The 16,029-nt window shown below is 42.4% G+C and overlaps 1 protein-coding gene across 2 annotated transcripts in view; it reads left to right on the forward strand.

Moving 5' to 3' along the window:
- The window catches only part of IPCEF1 (interaction protein for cytohesin exchange factors 1), a 272,082-nt gene continuing 256,053 nt past the window's right edge, over positions 1-16,029 (forward strand). For both annotated transcript variants that reach the window (XM_023728921.1, XM_023728923.1), the window contains exon 1: positions 1-67. In XM_023728921.1, the coding sequence (XP_023584689.1) occupies positions 16-67 (52 nt within the window). In that variant the 5' untranslated portion in view covers positions 1-15. The remainder of the gene's footprint in view (positions 68-16,029) is intronic.

The raw sequence follows: 16,029 nt of genomic DNA on the forward strand, positions 1-16,029 counted from the left end.
CATCCGAGTCTGTCAATGGCAGGAGGAGAAGCCATTCTGGATGTGCCTGTGGTGGCCTGGCTGCATGGTGAGTCAGGGGGAGAGGAGGGCATGGTGATCAGCCCCACGCAGGGGAACCAGGTAGGCCAAGGGGAGTTGGCACGCGAGGGTGGAGGGTATGGCAGGGCACGCGGCTGAGGCCTGTGAGAAGGGGTGCTGAAGGGTGTGAGGAGGGCATGAGATGTGTGACTGGTCATTAGTATTCTAGTTCTCAGTGATCATAGTGGGTTCTTGGGTGTTCATCTGATTATTTTTAAAATGAAATAAATGAAGTAAAACAGAGACAAGTGTGGGCCAGTAAGGATGATGATATACAGTGAATCAAATATTAAATTACGATTAATTCAGTTCTCTGTTCCTTTGTTTTGTTTATGTTTCTATATAAGGGGAATAACAGTTGCTTTTCAATTCGGGAAGCCCCTTAATAGTCCCTACATGCAGGAAATTAGCTGGCTGTTTTGAAAAGCTAATTTAAACCTATTTGGAGGAGAGATAGTATCAAGGTCTCCTCTAAAAATCCAACTGTTAAGTCTCTGACCAGTTTTAATAGCTTATGTTCAGATGTTAAAAAATAATAGACAATAAATTTGATTGTAGGAAAGTTTTCTCTTTAAATAAGGCCTAATAACAAAATTAAGGAACTCTGGTGGCTCAGTGGTTAAGCACTTGACAGCTAACCAAAAGGCTAGTGGCTCAAACTCATATGCATATTCATATCCATTGTGAATTATTCATGTGGCTAGAACATGCGGCAATCTGTGGTTATCAGGGACCTTGAACTTGCGAAAACATTCCTGCTTTTCTTAACATTCCTTTCCTATTGCTCAATTAAATAGCGTACACAAAAAACATCTCTATGTAACTTTCTTTATAAAAATTGCCTGAATTATTTTATTAGTGATGTGAAGTTAACCCTGTGGCTAACCCTGTGGTTAGCATATTTCTTTCTTTTGTAATTTACTTTTCACTTGGAAAAGAGTGAAATGCTTGATGCATTGAAATGAAGGCTAGGAAATTCCATCATGCACAGCACTGGTCATGGCTTCTGCAGGGAACAAATGGCACCCTCAAAAGGAGTCATGGATGAGAGTCTCATGAATGAGTTATTTACAGCTGTGCAGGCAGATTAAGAAGGAGCCTTGGTGGCACAAGGGTTAAGCACTGGGCTGCTAACCAAAATGTTGGCGGTTTGAGCCCACCCAGCAGCTCTGCTGGAGAAAGACCTGGCAATCTGCTTCTGTAAAGCCCCTCACCCATTGCTGTCAAGTCTATTCCAACTCATAGTGACCCTGTAGGACAGCACAGAACAGCCCGATAGGGTTCCCAAGGCTGTCATCTTTCCGGAAGCAGATGGACACATCTTCTTCCCGCAGAGTGGCTTGTGGGTTTGAACTGCCTTCGGTTAGCAGTCAACGGCTTAACCACTGGGCCACGAGGGCTCCTTCCTTGAAGATGACAGCCTAGGAAATCCTATGGGACATTTCTACCCCTTGCCGGCGAGTCAACTCTGACTCATAGAGACCCTACAGGACAGAGTAGAAATGCCCCATAGGGTTTCCAAGGCTGTAAATCTTTGTGGAAGCAGACTACCATGTGTTTCTCCCATATGGGGCAGTTCTACTCTGTCCTATATGGTCACTGTGAATTGGAATCGACTCGTCAGCAAACAGCAACAACCACCACCACAGCAGGCAGATTGAGAGATTCCACAGGGATGGCGAAGCATCCAGGACCAGCAAGGCTTGAAGGGAGTAGGGGACAGAGGAAGAGCTACAGCAGTGGGGGACGGGAGGGGCTGCCCATTAGGAGCCAGGGTCCTTGATAGAAGAGCACCATCACTGCTGATGCAGAGGGAGAGAGCGTCCCCTTCCCCTTCAGACTCAAACAGAGGACCAGGGTAAAGAGAGTCCTATTGACGGAGAGGTCCATGTAAGTCAGCTTCCTGTGGCCCAAAGCAGAGATGGGGTGGAGGGGGTAGGTTGTGTGTATGGGAGAGTGGAGTGGATCAGAAGAGGCAAACGGAAAACACCCAGCATGCTCACAGGACAATTGCTCCAGTGGTAAACACATTTTCAATAGCTCTTCCTCAAACAGAATAAAGTAGCTTACCTTCCGTGTTTTAATAATTGCCATATTTCTTCGGAAATTTTTGTCTTTAAAATGTTAAGGGTTGACAACTTAGTTTCATTTCAAAAGTGAAGGTTTCCACAGGTGAAACTTGCCTTTGGATTTGTGGGAAAGTCAGTTGTCATTTTTAATCCTGGGGGTTGACAGGTGGAAGGGTGGTGGAGGAAATGCGTTCTCCACACCAGGCAAGAGGGCAAGAGGAGAAAGTGCTAATAACTGTAGATGAATCTTTCTGTTTATGCAATCCATAAGTGACTCCACTGCTCTTAAATGGAAGGTTTAATCCATAATGTGGAGTCCCTGGGTCATGCCAAGAGCTAACATGCTCAGCTGCTAAATGAAAAGTTGACAGTTCAAGCGGACCCAGAGGTGCCTCGGAAGAAGGCCTGGTGATCTACTTCTGAAAAAATCAGTCATTGAAAACCCTATGGAGCACAGTTCTACTCTGACACACATGGGGTCGCCATGAATCAGAACTGACTTGATGTCAAGTGGATACTGGTTAATCCATAATGTAGAATTTTATACATTTTGTCTACTTAGAAATTTAGGAAATCTAGTATTTTCAGAAGGAATAGACTAAGTGCTCTGCTTCATAAGCCTAGCTGCTTATGTACTGTACCTAGTGGTGAAAAGTATGTGAAATTGTTCACTACAGATTACTAAGTAAGCACAAGTAAGCCCGTGCTTACCTTTCTTACTGGCTAATCTGCCCCTGTCAGGGACTGTAAATTTGAAAAGAGGCTTTGATTCTGTAGGAAGGTGTTGTGGGGTTGGGAGAGAGACAGATGCCAGCCATACCTAGAAGCAGAATCTTCGATGTGGTGAAAAAATGTGAAATTGTTCACTACAAATGATCTGATAAGCAAGGTAAGCACCGTGCTTACCGTGCCTATTGGATAATCTACCCCTTGGCATGAGAATGATAACATCAGAAAATTAAGCACCGCAACGTTATGGGTAGTACATATTACTAACAATAAACTGTAAAGAAAAAAGAAAAAAAGGACGTTCGTAAGTGTGGTTCATGGTAACTTGAATACGTTGTAAGTCGGGGACTACCTGTGTAGATAGATAATCAAGTGAGTCTTTAACTTGGATGGGGCGTGATTATTTTTTTCTTCTGGAAAAGATGAGAGCCCCTAGGTTGTATCTAAGCTCAAAGAGTCCATTTTAAAAATCTCTTGTTTCTGCCACTTTCTTTCGCCCGGAAGTTGTTCTCCTGTCACCAGGACAGGAAGTTCAGCTCTCAAAACTCTGTGGGTGCTAGACAACCCCCTTCTGCTTCAACCACCAGGGAGAGATTTGCTTTGGGTTGCTGTTATATCATAAAACTGGGACACGGGTGGGGTGACAGGCCTAAAAGCTGAAAGTAATGCCTGAACAGGCTCACATACACGTCGACTAGATTTTGGCAAGAGGATATTGATGGTTCGGTGGTAGAATTCTCGCCTTCCATGCAGGAGATCTGGGTTCAATTGCCAGCCAATGCACCTCATGTGCAGCCACCACCTGTCTATAAGTGCTGGTTTGTGTGTTGCTATGATGCTGAACAGGATTCAGCAGAGCTCCTAGACTAAGAAAGACTAGGAAGAAAGTCATGGTGATCTACTTCTGAAAATCAGCCAGTGAAAACCTTATGGATCACAAAGTCCGATCTGAAACCGATCATAGCGATTTCCCAGGACCTGGCCATACTATTTCTGCTGTGTATGGTGTTGCCATGAGTCAGGGGCTGACTCCCACAGCTTAGAAGACTTAGGGCAGAGCTCTGAACAGGTGAGCTTTGAAGGGGAGGAACATTGTTAAAGCCAGGTGCTTACTTCCCCAGGCAGGTGTGCTGTGTCTAGGAAAGCAAGGGGGGAGGTAGAAGGGAAAGATTAAGGAAGAGGCTTACTAGTGGAATCCCTCTATTACTAGATCGTATGCCTTACAACAAATTTATAAAGGTGGAGGCATAAATAAAAAGCCACTCTAGGCCCACCAACACCCTCCCACACTGAGCTCGTCCTTGAGGGCAAGTTCTCAGCTTCCTTGGTATCTCTACCATGCCTGGAAAAACGTCTGGTACGTTCTGAAGGCAGATTCTCTCACAAACGTCTCTTGAATTTCAAAGTAGAGGAGACGACTTAGAAAATATTACTCCGTGATGTTGATGCACCTTGTGGAAAAATCCACCGGTTCTTTAGGGGTTTGGCCACCAAACAAAGTTTTACATAAATGTTTTGGGACCACTTCTTTGCCGAACTTTGCCAAGCTTCTGTCTGGCTGACCTAGCAGTGACAAGGCTAAGATTGTTTGATAATTAGATGTATAGCTTTCTACCTCCTTGGATGATTATAAAGAAATTCCAGAGACTCTGTGGGTGCTACCACTTCAGGTATTCCAGAAAGCAAAGCAAAGCAAAACAAAACATAGCCTACTGTTATTCTATGATGACAGTTACTGTCAGAAGTAGAAGGGCAAGAGAATTTTTCACTGAATGGATCTTATTATTCTGTGGAAAATAACTAAATGAAAGAAACTCTCTTAGAAACCTTCGAATAACAGCTTTCTGTCACTACCCCATTATTTCTATCCACTCCGTTGTTCCTCACTCTTTAGTCATGGACTGTTGTTTTATTTTTGGAATCTCAATAAATATGTTTGGTGATAAGCCCCAAGGCTGTGAGATTCCTTGCAAAAGTATGAAATCCACCTTCTTCTGCATAGGGCATGCGAAGGTTTACTTTCTGCTACTTATTCAGTGCATTTGAGTAGTTACAAACTATTAAGCTTCAGGTTTAGGGATCTTTGGCTTTATACCCCTTTCAAAGGAAAAATATTTGCCAAGTGTGGTAGCCAGCCCTGAGGGAGACCCCAACGATCCCCATCACCTGGTGTTTGTGCCCCGCTGTAGTCCCCTCCCACACTGAATAGAGCTGGCCTGTGAGACAAGCAGAGCCCCTGGGTTGCACAAACAGTTAAGCGCTTGGCTAAGCAGTTAAGGGTTGATGGTTTGATCCACCCACAGGTGCCTTGGAATAAAGACCTGGAGATACACTTCTGAAAGGTCATAGCCATGAAAACCCTACGGAGCAGTTCTACTGTGGAACGCATGGGGTTGCCATGAGATGGAATCACTTGATGGCAACTGGTTTTGTTCGCTAACACTAATAGGGATATCCCACCGCTCATCTGTTGGTTTGCTGTACTGTAGTGGCTTGAGTGTTGCTGTGATGCTGGAAGGTATGCCACAGGTATTTCAAATACCAGCAGGGTCACCCATGGTGGATAGGTTTCAGCAGAGCTTCCAGACTAAGACAGACTATGTTATCCATAATTGTTATGATCCACAGAGTCGAATGCCTTAGCATAGTCAATAAAACACAGGTAAACATCTCTCTGGTATTCTTTGCTTACAGCCAGGATCCATCTGATATCAGTAATGATATCTCTTTTTCCACATCCTCTTCTGAATCTGGCTTGAATTTCTGGCAGTTCCTTGTTGATGTATTGCTGCAGCCGCTTTTGAATGATCTTCAGCAAAATTTTACTTGAATGTGATATCAATGATATTGTTGGATAATTTCCACATTTTGTTGGGTCACCTTTCTTTGGAATAGGCATAAATATGGATCTCTTCTAGTCAGTTGGCCAGGAGGCTGTCTTCCAAATTTCTTAACATAGACAAGTGAGCACTTCCAGCTCTGCCTCCATTTGTTGAAACATCTCTGTTGGCTTTCTGTCAATTCCTGGAACCTTGTTTTTTGCCAATGCGTTCAGTGCAGCTTCAACCTCTTCCTTCACTACTAACAGTTCCTGATCATATGTTACCTCCTGAAACAGTTGAACGTTGACCAATTCTTTTTGGTACGGTGACTCTGTGTGTTCCTCCATCTTCTTTTGATGCTTTGTGTGTCATTTAATATTTTCCCTATAGAATCTTTCAACGTTGCAACTCGAGTATTGAATTTTTTCTTCAGTTCTTTCAGCTTGAGAAATGCCAAGCGTGTTCTTCCCTTTTGGTTTTCTAACTCCAGGTCTTTGCACATGCCATTATAGTATGTCGTTACTTTGTCTTCTCTAGCTGCCCTTTGAAATCTTCTGTTCAGCTGTTTTACTTCATTGTGTCTTCATTTGCTTTGTTTGGCTACTTGACATTTAAGAGCAAGTTTCAGAGTCTCTTCTGACATCCATTTTGGTCTCTTCTTTCTTTCCTGTCTTTTTTTAATGACCTCTTGCTTTCTTCATGTATGATGTCCTTGATGTCATTCCACTTGTCTGGTCTTCGGTCATTAGTGTTTGATGTGTCAAATCTATTCTTGAGATGGTGTCTAAATTCAGGTGGGATGTACTTAAGGTCATACTTTGGCTCCTGTGGACTTGTTCTAATTTTCTTCAGCTTCAACTTGAACTTGCATATGAGCAATTGATAGTCTGTTCCATACTTGGCCCCTGGCCTTGTTCTGACTGATGATGTTGAGCTTTTCCATCATCTCTTTCCACAATGTAGTCGATTTGATTCCTGTGTATTCACCTGGTGAGGTCCACCTGTTTAGTCACCATTTATGTTGTTGAAAAAAGGTATTTGTAATGAACAAGTCATTGGTCTTGGAAAATTCTATCGTGTGATCTTCAGCACCCTTTCTATCACCAATATGTATCTATCTGTAAAATGCAGAGGTTGGATGGACTTTATCACTGATCACAAACCTATTCATTGTAGAAATTGCTGATGTATCTCAACATATATTCCCGAAGAGTCCTGAAAAAAAATATTAACTTTTCCAAGATGGTATTTCAGGTAACCACTACCAATTAATTGGGAATTGTCACAGATAACAAAACTCTTAAAGGGTAGTATCACCTGAAATAGGATTTGTTGTAATCCTTCCTTAGAATATAGCAAGGAAAAGGGATACAATTGCAAGAAACCAGAAACTTCCATTCACAGCATTATAGGCTACTAGATAGTATGAAGAACTCTCCTGCTACACTATAGCTACAGTCAATGTCATTATTTGTGGTAGTTAGGTTTCTATAAACTCACCACAAACACCAAATTAACAAATACAGAACCATTGCTCCTAGGGAAATACAAGGTTAGGTTCCTGTAAGCCTCTGGTCACAACATTTTTGTCAACAGATTAATACATCACCTTGTTTTAGGTGTGTTTCTGTTTAAAGACACTGTATTTAATATGTACTGATGATTCACTAACATTGAACTCATGGCCAATAGCACTATAACTTACTCCTGAATGAAGCTTATCTAACACAGATATTTTCTCCATAAGGCACCTTCCTGCACTTAACAAAACCAGACAGCACTTCAACACTATGATTGGGGGCCATTTTAAACAGCAAAATCAGTAACAAAAAACAAAAAATATGAAAAACATGTCACCAAATAGACCAAATAGAAAGGACACTTGTTTACAGTATGAGAGCTGACACAAGAAGGCAGATCATTGCCTTGTTCACCTTCAACTGGGAACGTGTCTGGTCACTCAAATTTTTTACTGCTTTGCATAAGATATGCATGTCTGCAAATTACCACGAAAGAGCCACGAGTATTGATTTTGGGATTGCTAATACATTTTAGCCAGTAGATGACTTTGCAAATATGGAATCCTTGAATAATGAGGATCGGATGTATACCTTGGACAAATCATAGTGAAGCTATTTTGTGAGCCATTGCTGGATTTGTAAGAATGTAAGGGACATTCTCAAGGGCAAGAGGAGAAAACAAAGGACAGTGAGCTGAGAGCAAGGAGTTGTAAGTGGACAGGAAAGCTGTGTTCCTGAGGGCAAACTGTATATCAGCTCTGGAATGTGGAGGCTCAGCCTTGCCTGCAGGGCACAAAGACTCACACATTCAGATTCAAGGAGGCAATCTGGCCCAAATCATCACCTAACGCTCACCAGCTCCAACTACACATCCTCTTTGGGAGGGATTTGGGGGAAAGAAAGGGGAGTTGAAATTTATCTGAAGATCTGGGGACTCCAGAAAGGGATTTTGTTTTAAAAGGAGGGAAGTAATACTCATTTTAGAAGATAACAAAATATCGATCAGAACAAAGATAGGGGAGGTACAGGTTGCAGAGGAGAAAGTGTCGTGGTCCATTTAATGGAGGCAGGACGGCTTCTCAGAGGAGGTGTTGCCAGAGGTGAGCCTTGGGAATTCATTCATTCATTTATTCAAAACAGTATTTATTGGACACATACTACTTCCTAGGCACAGTGGTAGGGGCTAAGGCATAAAGACGAACATGAAAGACAGTTCTCTGAATTAGGCCATTAGATAGTGGAGGCAGGAAAGGCATTCCAAGCAGACGTAATGGCATGGCTAAGACAGAAAGCAAGGCATTTCAGTAGCTAGTTTTTCAGCATTGCTGTGTGCCAAAGAGTTGATTCCGACTCATAGCAACCCTATAGAACAGACTAGAACTGCCCCATAGGGTTTCCTAGACTGTAATCTTTATGGGGAGCCCTGGTGGCGCACTGATAAAGAGCTGCGCTGCTAATCAAAAGGTTGGCAATTAAAACTCACCAGCTGCTCTGCAGGAGAAAGATGTGGCAGTCTACTTCCATAAAGATTTCTGGCTTGGAAAACCTATGGGATAGTTCTTCTCTGTCCTATAGGGTCACTATGAGTCAGAATCAACTTGATGATAATGGATTTGGTTTGGTTTAATCTTTATGGGAGCAGATCACCAGGTCTTTTCTCCCATGAAGCCACTGGTGAGTTCCAACTGCCATCCACCGACCAAAGCTGGGCGCGTAACCATCGTGTGACCAGAGCTCAAGTGTAATATGTGGTAAGTGTAATATATGACGCTAGACTGGGGGAAAATCCCTGTCTATCCCTTATATTGAGGCTGAAAACTAGCATGAAAATGGCACCTATGTTACAGATATACTTAGCTTGCTATGGGAATCAGCCAAAGACCATGAACGTTTAGAAATCTGTCTTTGAATTGCAGATAATCACTGTGGGGGTACTTACTGAGAAAGAAAGAACAATGATGATCCCTGAAAAACAGATACTAATTTTGAGTTATGAGATGTATCTTAGCCTGGCTGAAGGGGTGGCGATACTAAGGCCACTCATTTTTCCTCTTTGGGGGATGCATGACAATGGAGGTAAATAGGGGTGATGTCACCTGGGGAATTCTAATTTAGAGCATGTATATCAGTGCCTCCTGCATGTGTCTGTCAGTTTGTCTACTGTCGGGGCTTGCATGTTGCTGTGATGCAAAAAGTTATGCCACCAGTATTCAAATATCAGCAGGGTCACCCATGGAGGACAGGTTTCAGCTGAGCTTCCAGACTAAGATAGTCTAGGAAGAAGGACCACGTGGTTTACTTCTGAAAAGAATTAGCCAGTGAAAACCTTATGAATAGCAGTGGAACATTGTCTGATATAGTGCTGGAAGATGAGCCCCTCAGGTTGGAAGGCACTCAAAAGACGACTGGGGAAGAGCTGCCTCCTCAAAGTAGGGTCGACATTAATGATGTGGATGGAGTCAAGCTTTTGGGACCTTCATTTGCTGATGTGGCACGACTCAAAATAAGAAGAAACAGCTGCAACCATCCATTAATAATCGGAACATGGAATGTACGAAGTATGAACCTAGGAAAATTGGAAATGGTCAAAAATGAAATGGAACACATAAACATCGATATCCTAGGCATTAGTGAGCTGAAAAGGACTGGTGTTGGCCATTTCGAATCGGACAATCATATGGTCTACTATGCTGGGAATGACAACTTGAAGAGGAATGGCGTTCCATTCATCGTCAAAAAGAACATTTCAAGATCCATTCTGAAGTACAACACTGTCAGTGATATGATAATATCCACATATGCCTACAAGGAAGACCAGTTAATATGACTATCGTTCAAATTTATGCACCAACCACTAAGGCCAAAGATGAAGAAATTGAAGATTTTTACCAACTTCTTCAGTCTGAAATTGATTGAACATGCAATCAGGATGCATTGATAATTACTGGTGATTGAAAGTGAAAGTTGGAAACAAAGAAGAAGAATCAGTAGTTAGAAAATATGGCCTTGGTGATAGAAACAATGCCACAGATGGCATGATAGAATTTTGCAAGACCAACGACTTCTTCATTGCAAATACCATTTTCACCAACATAGATGGCAACTATACACATGGACCTTGCCAGATAGAATACACAGGAATCAAATGGACTACATCTGTAGAAAGAGACAATGGAAAGCTCAATATCATCAGTCAGAACAAGGCCGGGGCTGACTATGGAACAGACAATCAGTTGCTCGTATGCAAGTTCAAGCTGAAACTGAAGAAAATTAGAACAAGTCCACAAAAGCTGAAGTATGACCTTGAGTATATCCCACCTGAATTTACAGACTATTTCAAGAACAGATTTGACACATTGAACACTAACACCCGAAGACCAGACAAGTTGTGGAATGACATCAAAGACATCATACATGAAGAAAGCAAGAGGTCATTTAAAAGACAGGAAAGAAAGAAAACGCCAAAATGGATGTCAGAAGAGACTCTGAAACTTGCTTTTGAAAGTCAGGTAGCTAAAGTGAAAGGAAGAAATGATGAAGTGAAAGAGTTGAACTACAGATTTCAAAGGGCGGCTCGAGAGAACAAAGTGAAGTATTATAATGACATGTGCAAACACCTGGAGGTAGAAAACCAAAAGGGAAGAACACGCTCACATTTTTCAAGCTGAAAGAACTGAAGAAAAAAATTCAAGCCTCAAGTTGCAATATTGAAGGATTCTATGGGGAAAATATTAAATGACACAGGAAGCATCAAAGGAAGTTGGAAGCAATACACAGAGTCACTTCACCAGAAAGAATTGGTCGATGTTCAACCATTTCAGGAAGTAGCATATGATCAGGAACCGATAGTGCTGAAGGAAGAAGTCCAAGCTGCACTGAAGGCATTGGTGAAAAACAAGGCTCCAGGAATTGACAGGATACCAGTTGAGATGTTTCAACAAATGGAGGCAGCACTGGAAGTGCTTGCTTGTCTATACCAAGAAATTTGGAAGACAGCTACCTGGCCAACTGACTGGAAGAGATCCATATGTATGCCTATTCCCAAGAAAGGTGATCCCATCGAATGTGGAAATTATCAAACAATATCATTGATATCACATGCAAGCAAAATTTTGCTGAAGATCATTCAAAAGCAGCTGCAGCAGTATATCGACAGGGAACTGCCAAAAATTCAACCGGATTCAGAAGAAGATGTGGAACCCGGGATATCATTGCTGACGTCAGATGGATCCAGGCTGAAAGCAGAGATGTTTACCTGTGTTTTATTAACTATGCAAAGGCATTCAATTGTGTGGATCATAACAAATTATGGATAACATTGGGAAGAATGGAAATTCCAGAGCACTTAATTGTGCTCATGAGGAACCTGTACATAGATCAAGAGGTAGTCATTTGAACTGAATGAGGGGATACTGCGTGGTTTAAAATTAGGAAAGGTGTGGGTCAGGGATGTATCCTTTCACCATACTTGTTCCACACATACAGGGAGCAAGTAATCCGAGAAGCCAGACTATATGGAGAAGAATGGGGCATCAGGATTGGAGGAAGACTCATTAGCAACTTGTGATACGCAGATGACACAACCTTGCTTGCTGAAAGTGAAGAGGACTTGAAGCACTTACTGATGAAGATCAAAGACTACAGCCTTCAGTATGCATTACGCCTCAACGTAAAGAGAAGAAAAACCCTCACAACTGGACCAGTAAGCAACATCATGATAAATGGAAAAAAGATCGAAGTTGTCAAAGATTTCATTTTACTTGGATCCACAACCAACTTCCATGGAAGCAGCCGCCAAGAAATCAAACATATTGCATTGGGTAAATTTTCTGCAAAAGATTTCTTTAAAGTGTTGAAAAGCAAAGATGTCACCTTGAAGACTAAGGTGTGCCTGACTCAAGGCATGGTATTTTCAATTGCCTCATATGCATGTGAAAGGTGGATGATGAATAAGGAAGACCACAGAAGAACTGACACCTTTGAATTGTGATGTTGGAGAAGAATATCAAATATGCCACGGACTGTTGAAAGAATGAACCAATCTGTCTGGGAAGAAGTACAACCAGAATGCTTCCTAGAAGCAAGGATGGCAAGACTACGTCTCACACACTTTGAACATGTTATCAGGAAGGATCAGTCCCTGGAGAAGGACATCATGCTTAGTAAAGTACAGGGTAAATGAAAAAGAGGAAGACCCTCAATGAGACGGATTGACACAGTGGCTGCAACAATGGGCTTAAGCACAACAATGATTGTGAGGATGGCGCAGGACCGGGCAGTGTTTCGTTCTGTTGTTCATAGTGTTGCTATGAGTCAGAAACGACTTGGTGGCACCTAACAACAACAAAAACGTCAGTGCCTGGAGGAAAAAGGGACCCCTGGTGGTGCAAGATTTAAGAGCTCTGCTGCTAACCAAAAGGTCAGCAGTTGGAATCCACCAGCCTATCCTTGGAAACCCTGTGGAGCAGTTCTACTCTGTCCTATAAGATGGCTTTGAGTTGGAATTGACTCAAAGGCAACAAGTTTGGTTTTTGGTTTGGAGCAAAAAAGAGGTCATGATCCGCAGATGCACGTTCTTATTTAAAATAGAGGAAAAAGCAGTCTTGCTTTGTACATAGTAGGAGACAATAAAAATGAGTATGCAAAGTGACATGTGCAAAGAGATCTTAATAACCAACGGGAAAAATTACAATTGTTTCATAACCTTTAAAATTTTTTGTCAAAAAATTAAAAAGTCTCTTACTGTCGGTGATAACGTATAATAACAAAAACCAAACCCGTTGCCGTCAAGTCAATTCCCACTCATGGCTACCCCATGAGTTACAGAGTAGAACTGCTTCTTAGGGTCTTCTTGGCTGTAATCCTTATTGATGAAGATTGCCAGGTCTTTCTTCGATGGTGCTACTGGGATGGTTTGAACCGTCAACTTTCAGGTTAGTACCAAAAACCAAACCAAACCCATTGCTGTTGAGTCAACTCCAACTCATAGCGACCCTCTAGGACAGAGTAGAACTACCCCATAGTGTTTCCACGGAGTGGCTGGCGGATTTGAACTGGCGACCTTTTGGTTAGTAGCGGCGCTCTTAACAACTGCGCCACCAGGGCTCCGTCTTTAGGTTAGTAGTTGAGTGCAAATCATTTGCGCCACTCAGAGAACTTATAACTATATAAGGAAACAATAGTAAAACTAATATTTATTTCCTTATTATTGTTAGTTGCCATTAAGCCAGCTCTGATTCATAGAAACCTCATGCACAGCAGAATGACATGTTACCGGGTCCTGTACCACCTTATCAATTGCTGATATGCTTGAGTAGCTAGTTATAGCCATTGAGAGCCTTCCAACCTCAGGGGCTCATCTTGCAGCACTATATGGGACACTATTCTGTTGTAATCTACAGGGTTTTCATTGGTTAGTTGTTGGAAGTAGATCGCCAGTCCTTTATTCTTAGTCTGTCTTAGTCTGGAAGCTCTGCTGAAACCTGTTCACTGCGGCTGACCCTGCTGGTATTTGTAATACTGGTGGCATAGTGTCTCTGGCTGTGTGCTCTAGAGAAGCAAAACCAGTGAAGAGGAGAGAGAGAGAGAGAGAGAGAGAGAGAGAGAGAGAGAGAGAGAGAGAGATTTACCTTAAGGAAATGGCTCACGTGGTTATAGAGGCTGGCAAGTCCCAAGTCCATGGGTCAGGTGCTAGGCTGGAGTCTTCTCCTGAATGATGTAGCTTCAGGGGCTGATGAACCCAAGGTCCACAGCTCAGACAGCAGGCTGCTGGCTTATAGCTACCAAGGCTGATGAATCTAAGATTGGCAAGTAAGATGGCAGGCTGCTTGTCCAAGTCACAAGAACTGGTGGTCAGAAGCTGAAGAGCTGAAAGCAGGATCCAGAGCAGAGCAAAAGCCAGCGAGCTTTGCCAGAAAATCCACATATATTGGATGCAGGCCACACCCCCAAGGAAGCTCCCTCTCAACTGACTGGCTCCTCACAGCAGATCTCATCATGGAAGTGAACACAACATCATACGACTGCGAACTGCATCATCAGTGCCAAACCACTGAGAATCACAGCCCAGCCAAGTTGACACACAACCTTAACGATCGCACACAGCTTCTAAGTAATTTAAGATGCTGGAAACATTGAGAATTAAAGTGTTTTATTTCTGTGTTAAAACTTATCCACAGTAGTTTGAACAGTGCTTGCCTGTCATATGACTTAGAGTTTGGAGCAAGCATCTTCTGTCTTGGTGAGTTGTCATTCTCCTTTCTAAGTTTGGATCAGCTTCCAACATTTTATTCTTTGTGCTTTCAGTGCAAAATATCTCTGAGAGTTTCTTGAATGTGAAGTGTTTTGCCAGTGTTACTTCTCTGGGACATTGTCCTTCTTTTCGTCACAACCTCCTTCCTCATTTATATCATAAGTTTACCTTCTTATGTCATAAACTCCATGCTAGAGTTTCTGGAAGAGCTGCAGTCTCAGCATTCCCACAGCCAGCTCTTCTATAACTCCATTTACTGGTTAGAAACTCACTTCCAGCCTTATTACTTTTGTAGTCACTTTTTCTTGGTCAATTCTGTCTTTTGATTGTCCATTTTTGTGCATACTTTGCTGTCTGTGCATGAACGGAGTAACGTGCAGGACCCGTCACCGACAGACTTTGAAAGAAGTGACATGTTGGTCACTGATCATGCTGTGCTACCTACGTGGTAATTTGTGGACTGAAGAGCTAGCAATTATGCAATTGTTCACAGTTAATATGCTGTGACAACTGAAATTTGCACCATATTGGGGATCGTTCTCATTTAATCTTGGTAACTGAAATTGCATATTGCAACCGTGCAAAACAAGCACTGCCTGTATAGAAGACTGCAATATTGGGATGGGTTATATTTCTTAATTTTTGATGATGACTTTATCATGCAGTAAAGCCAACTACATATTACCATCCTTAAGATAAATTTTAGGTTTATTTGTAAGAAAACTATCATTAGTGATAAAGTTTTATTAGATAAATTAATCTCTGACACACTTTATCCCCAAACTTTATCTTTCTCTGGATTAAAAATTATCCCAATAATATTTTTCTTCCTGTACTCTTAACTGGGTGGTGCAAATGGTTTGCTCTTGGCTACTAATTCAAAGGTTGGAGGTTTGAACCAACTCAGTGATATTGCAGAAGAAAGGCCTGGTGATCTGCTTCCACCAAGATTACAGCCAAGAAAGCCCTATGAAGCAGTTCTACTCTAACACATTGGAATCAACTCGATGGCAATGAGTTTGATTTTTTTCTCTCCTAACTTCAAAAACTGAGGTGAAACATATAGATGTCATCTTAATTCTACATTCAGATTTATGTTAATTTGTCCCTAGACACACATTGCCGGCAGTCATGGCCTTTTAGCTATAATCTCAGTTTAGACGCAGGGTTTCAAACAGAGCCAGAGTTTTCAGCCTTTGTTTTCCTTCTCCGAAGGCCTGTGAGGAGTCTCTTTGTAAACTCCTGTCAGGAGCAGGCTGCTCCGACTCCAGAGAGAGGCTCGGACCACCCCTGTAGTGAGGGCTTTTGCTGGCGACTCAGGTCTGGGGAGCTCCTAACCCTCTGTGGGAACAAACACTTGGGCTCCTGTCAGTGGTAGCGTTTGGGGGGTGCTTTGTGAGTTCAGCTGTGTGCTGCTTCCTTCTCTCTCCCTTCTTGCTGTCTAGGAAGATGTTAGCAGCCCAGCCCAGAGGCTATGCAAGGGTAGACGCAGTGAACCTTCAGGAGGATGATCCAGTATTGTTTTCTCTGAAATGCGGAACTTAGAGCAACAGTCATGC

The sequence above is a fragment of the Trichechus manatus genome, unplaced genomic scaffold (genome assembly GCF_000243295.1).
Source record: "Trichechus manatus latirostris isolate Lorelei unplaced genomic scaffold, TriManLat1.0 scaffold00002, whole genome shotgun sequence".
Classification (NCBI taxonomy): domain Eukaryota; kingdom Metazoa; phylum Chordata; class Mammalia; order Sirenia; family Trichechidae; genus Trichechus; species Trichechus manatus.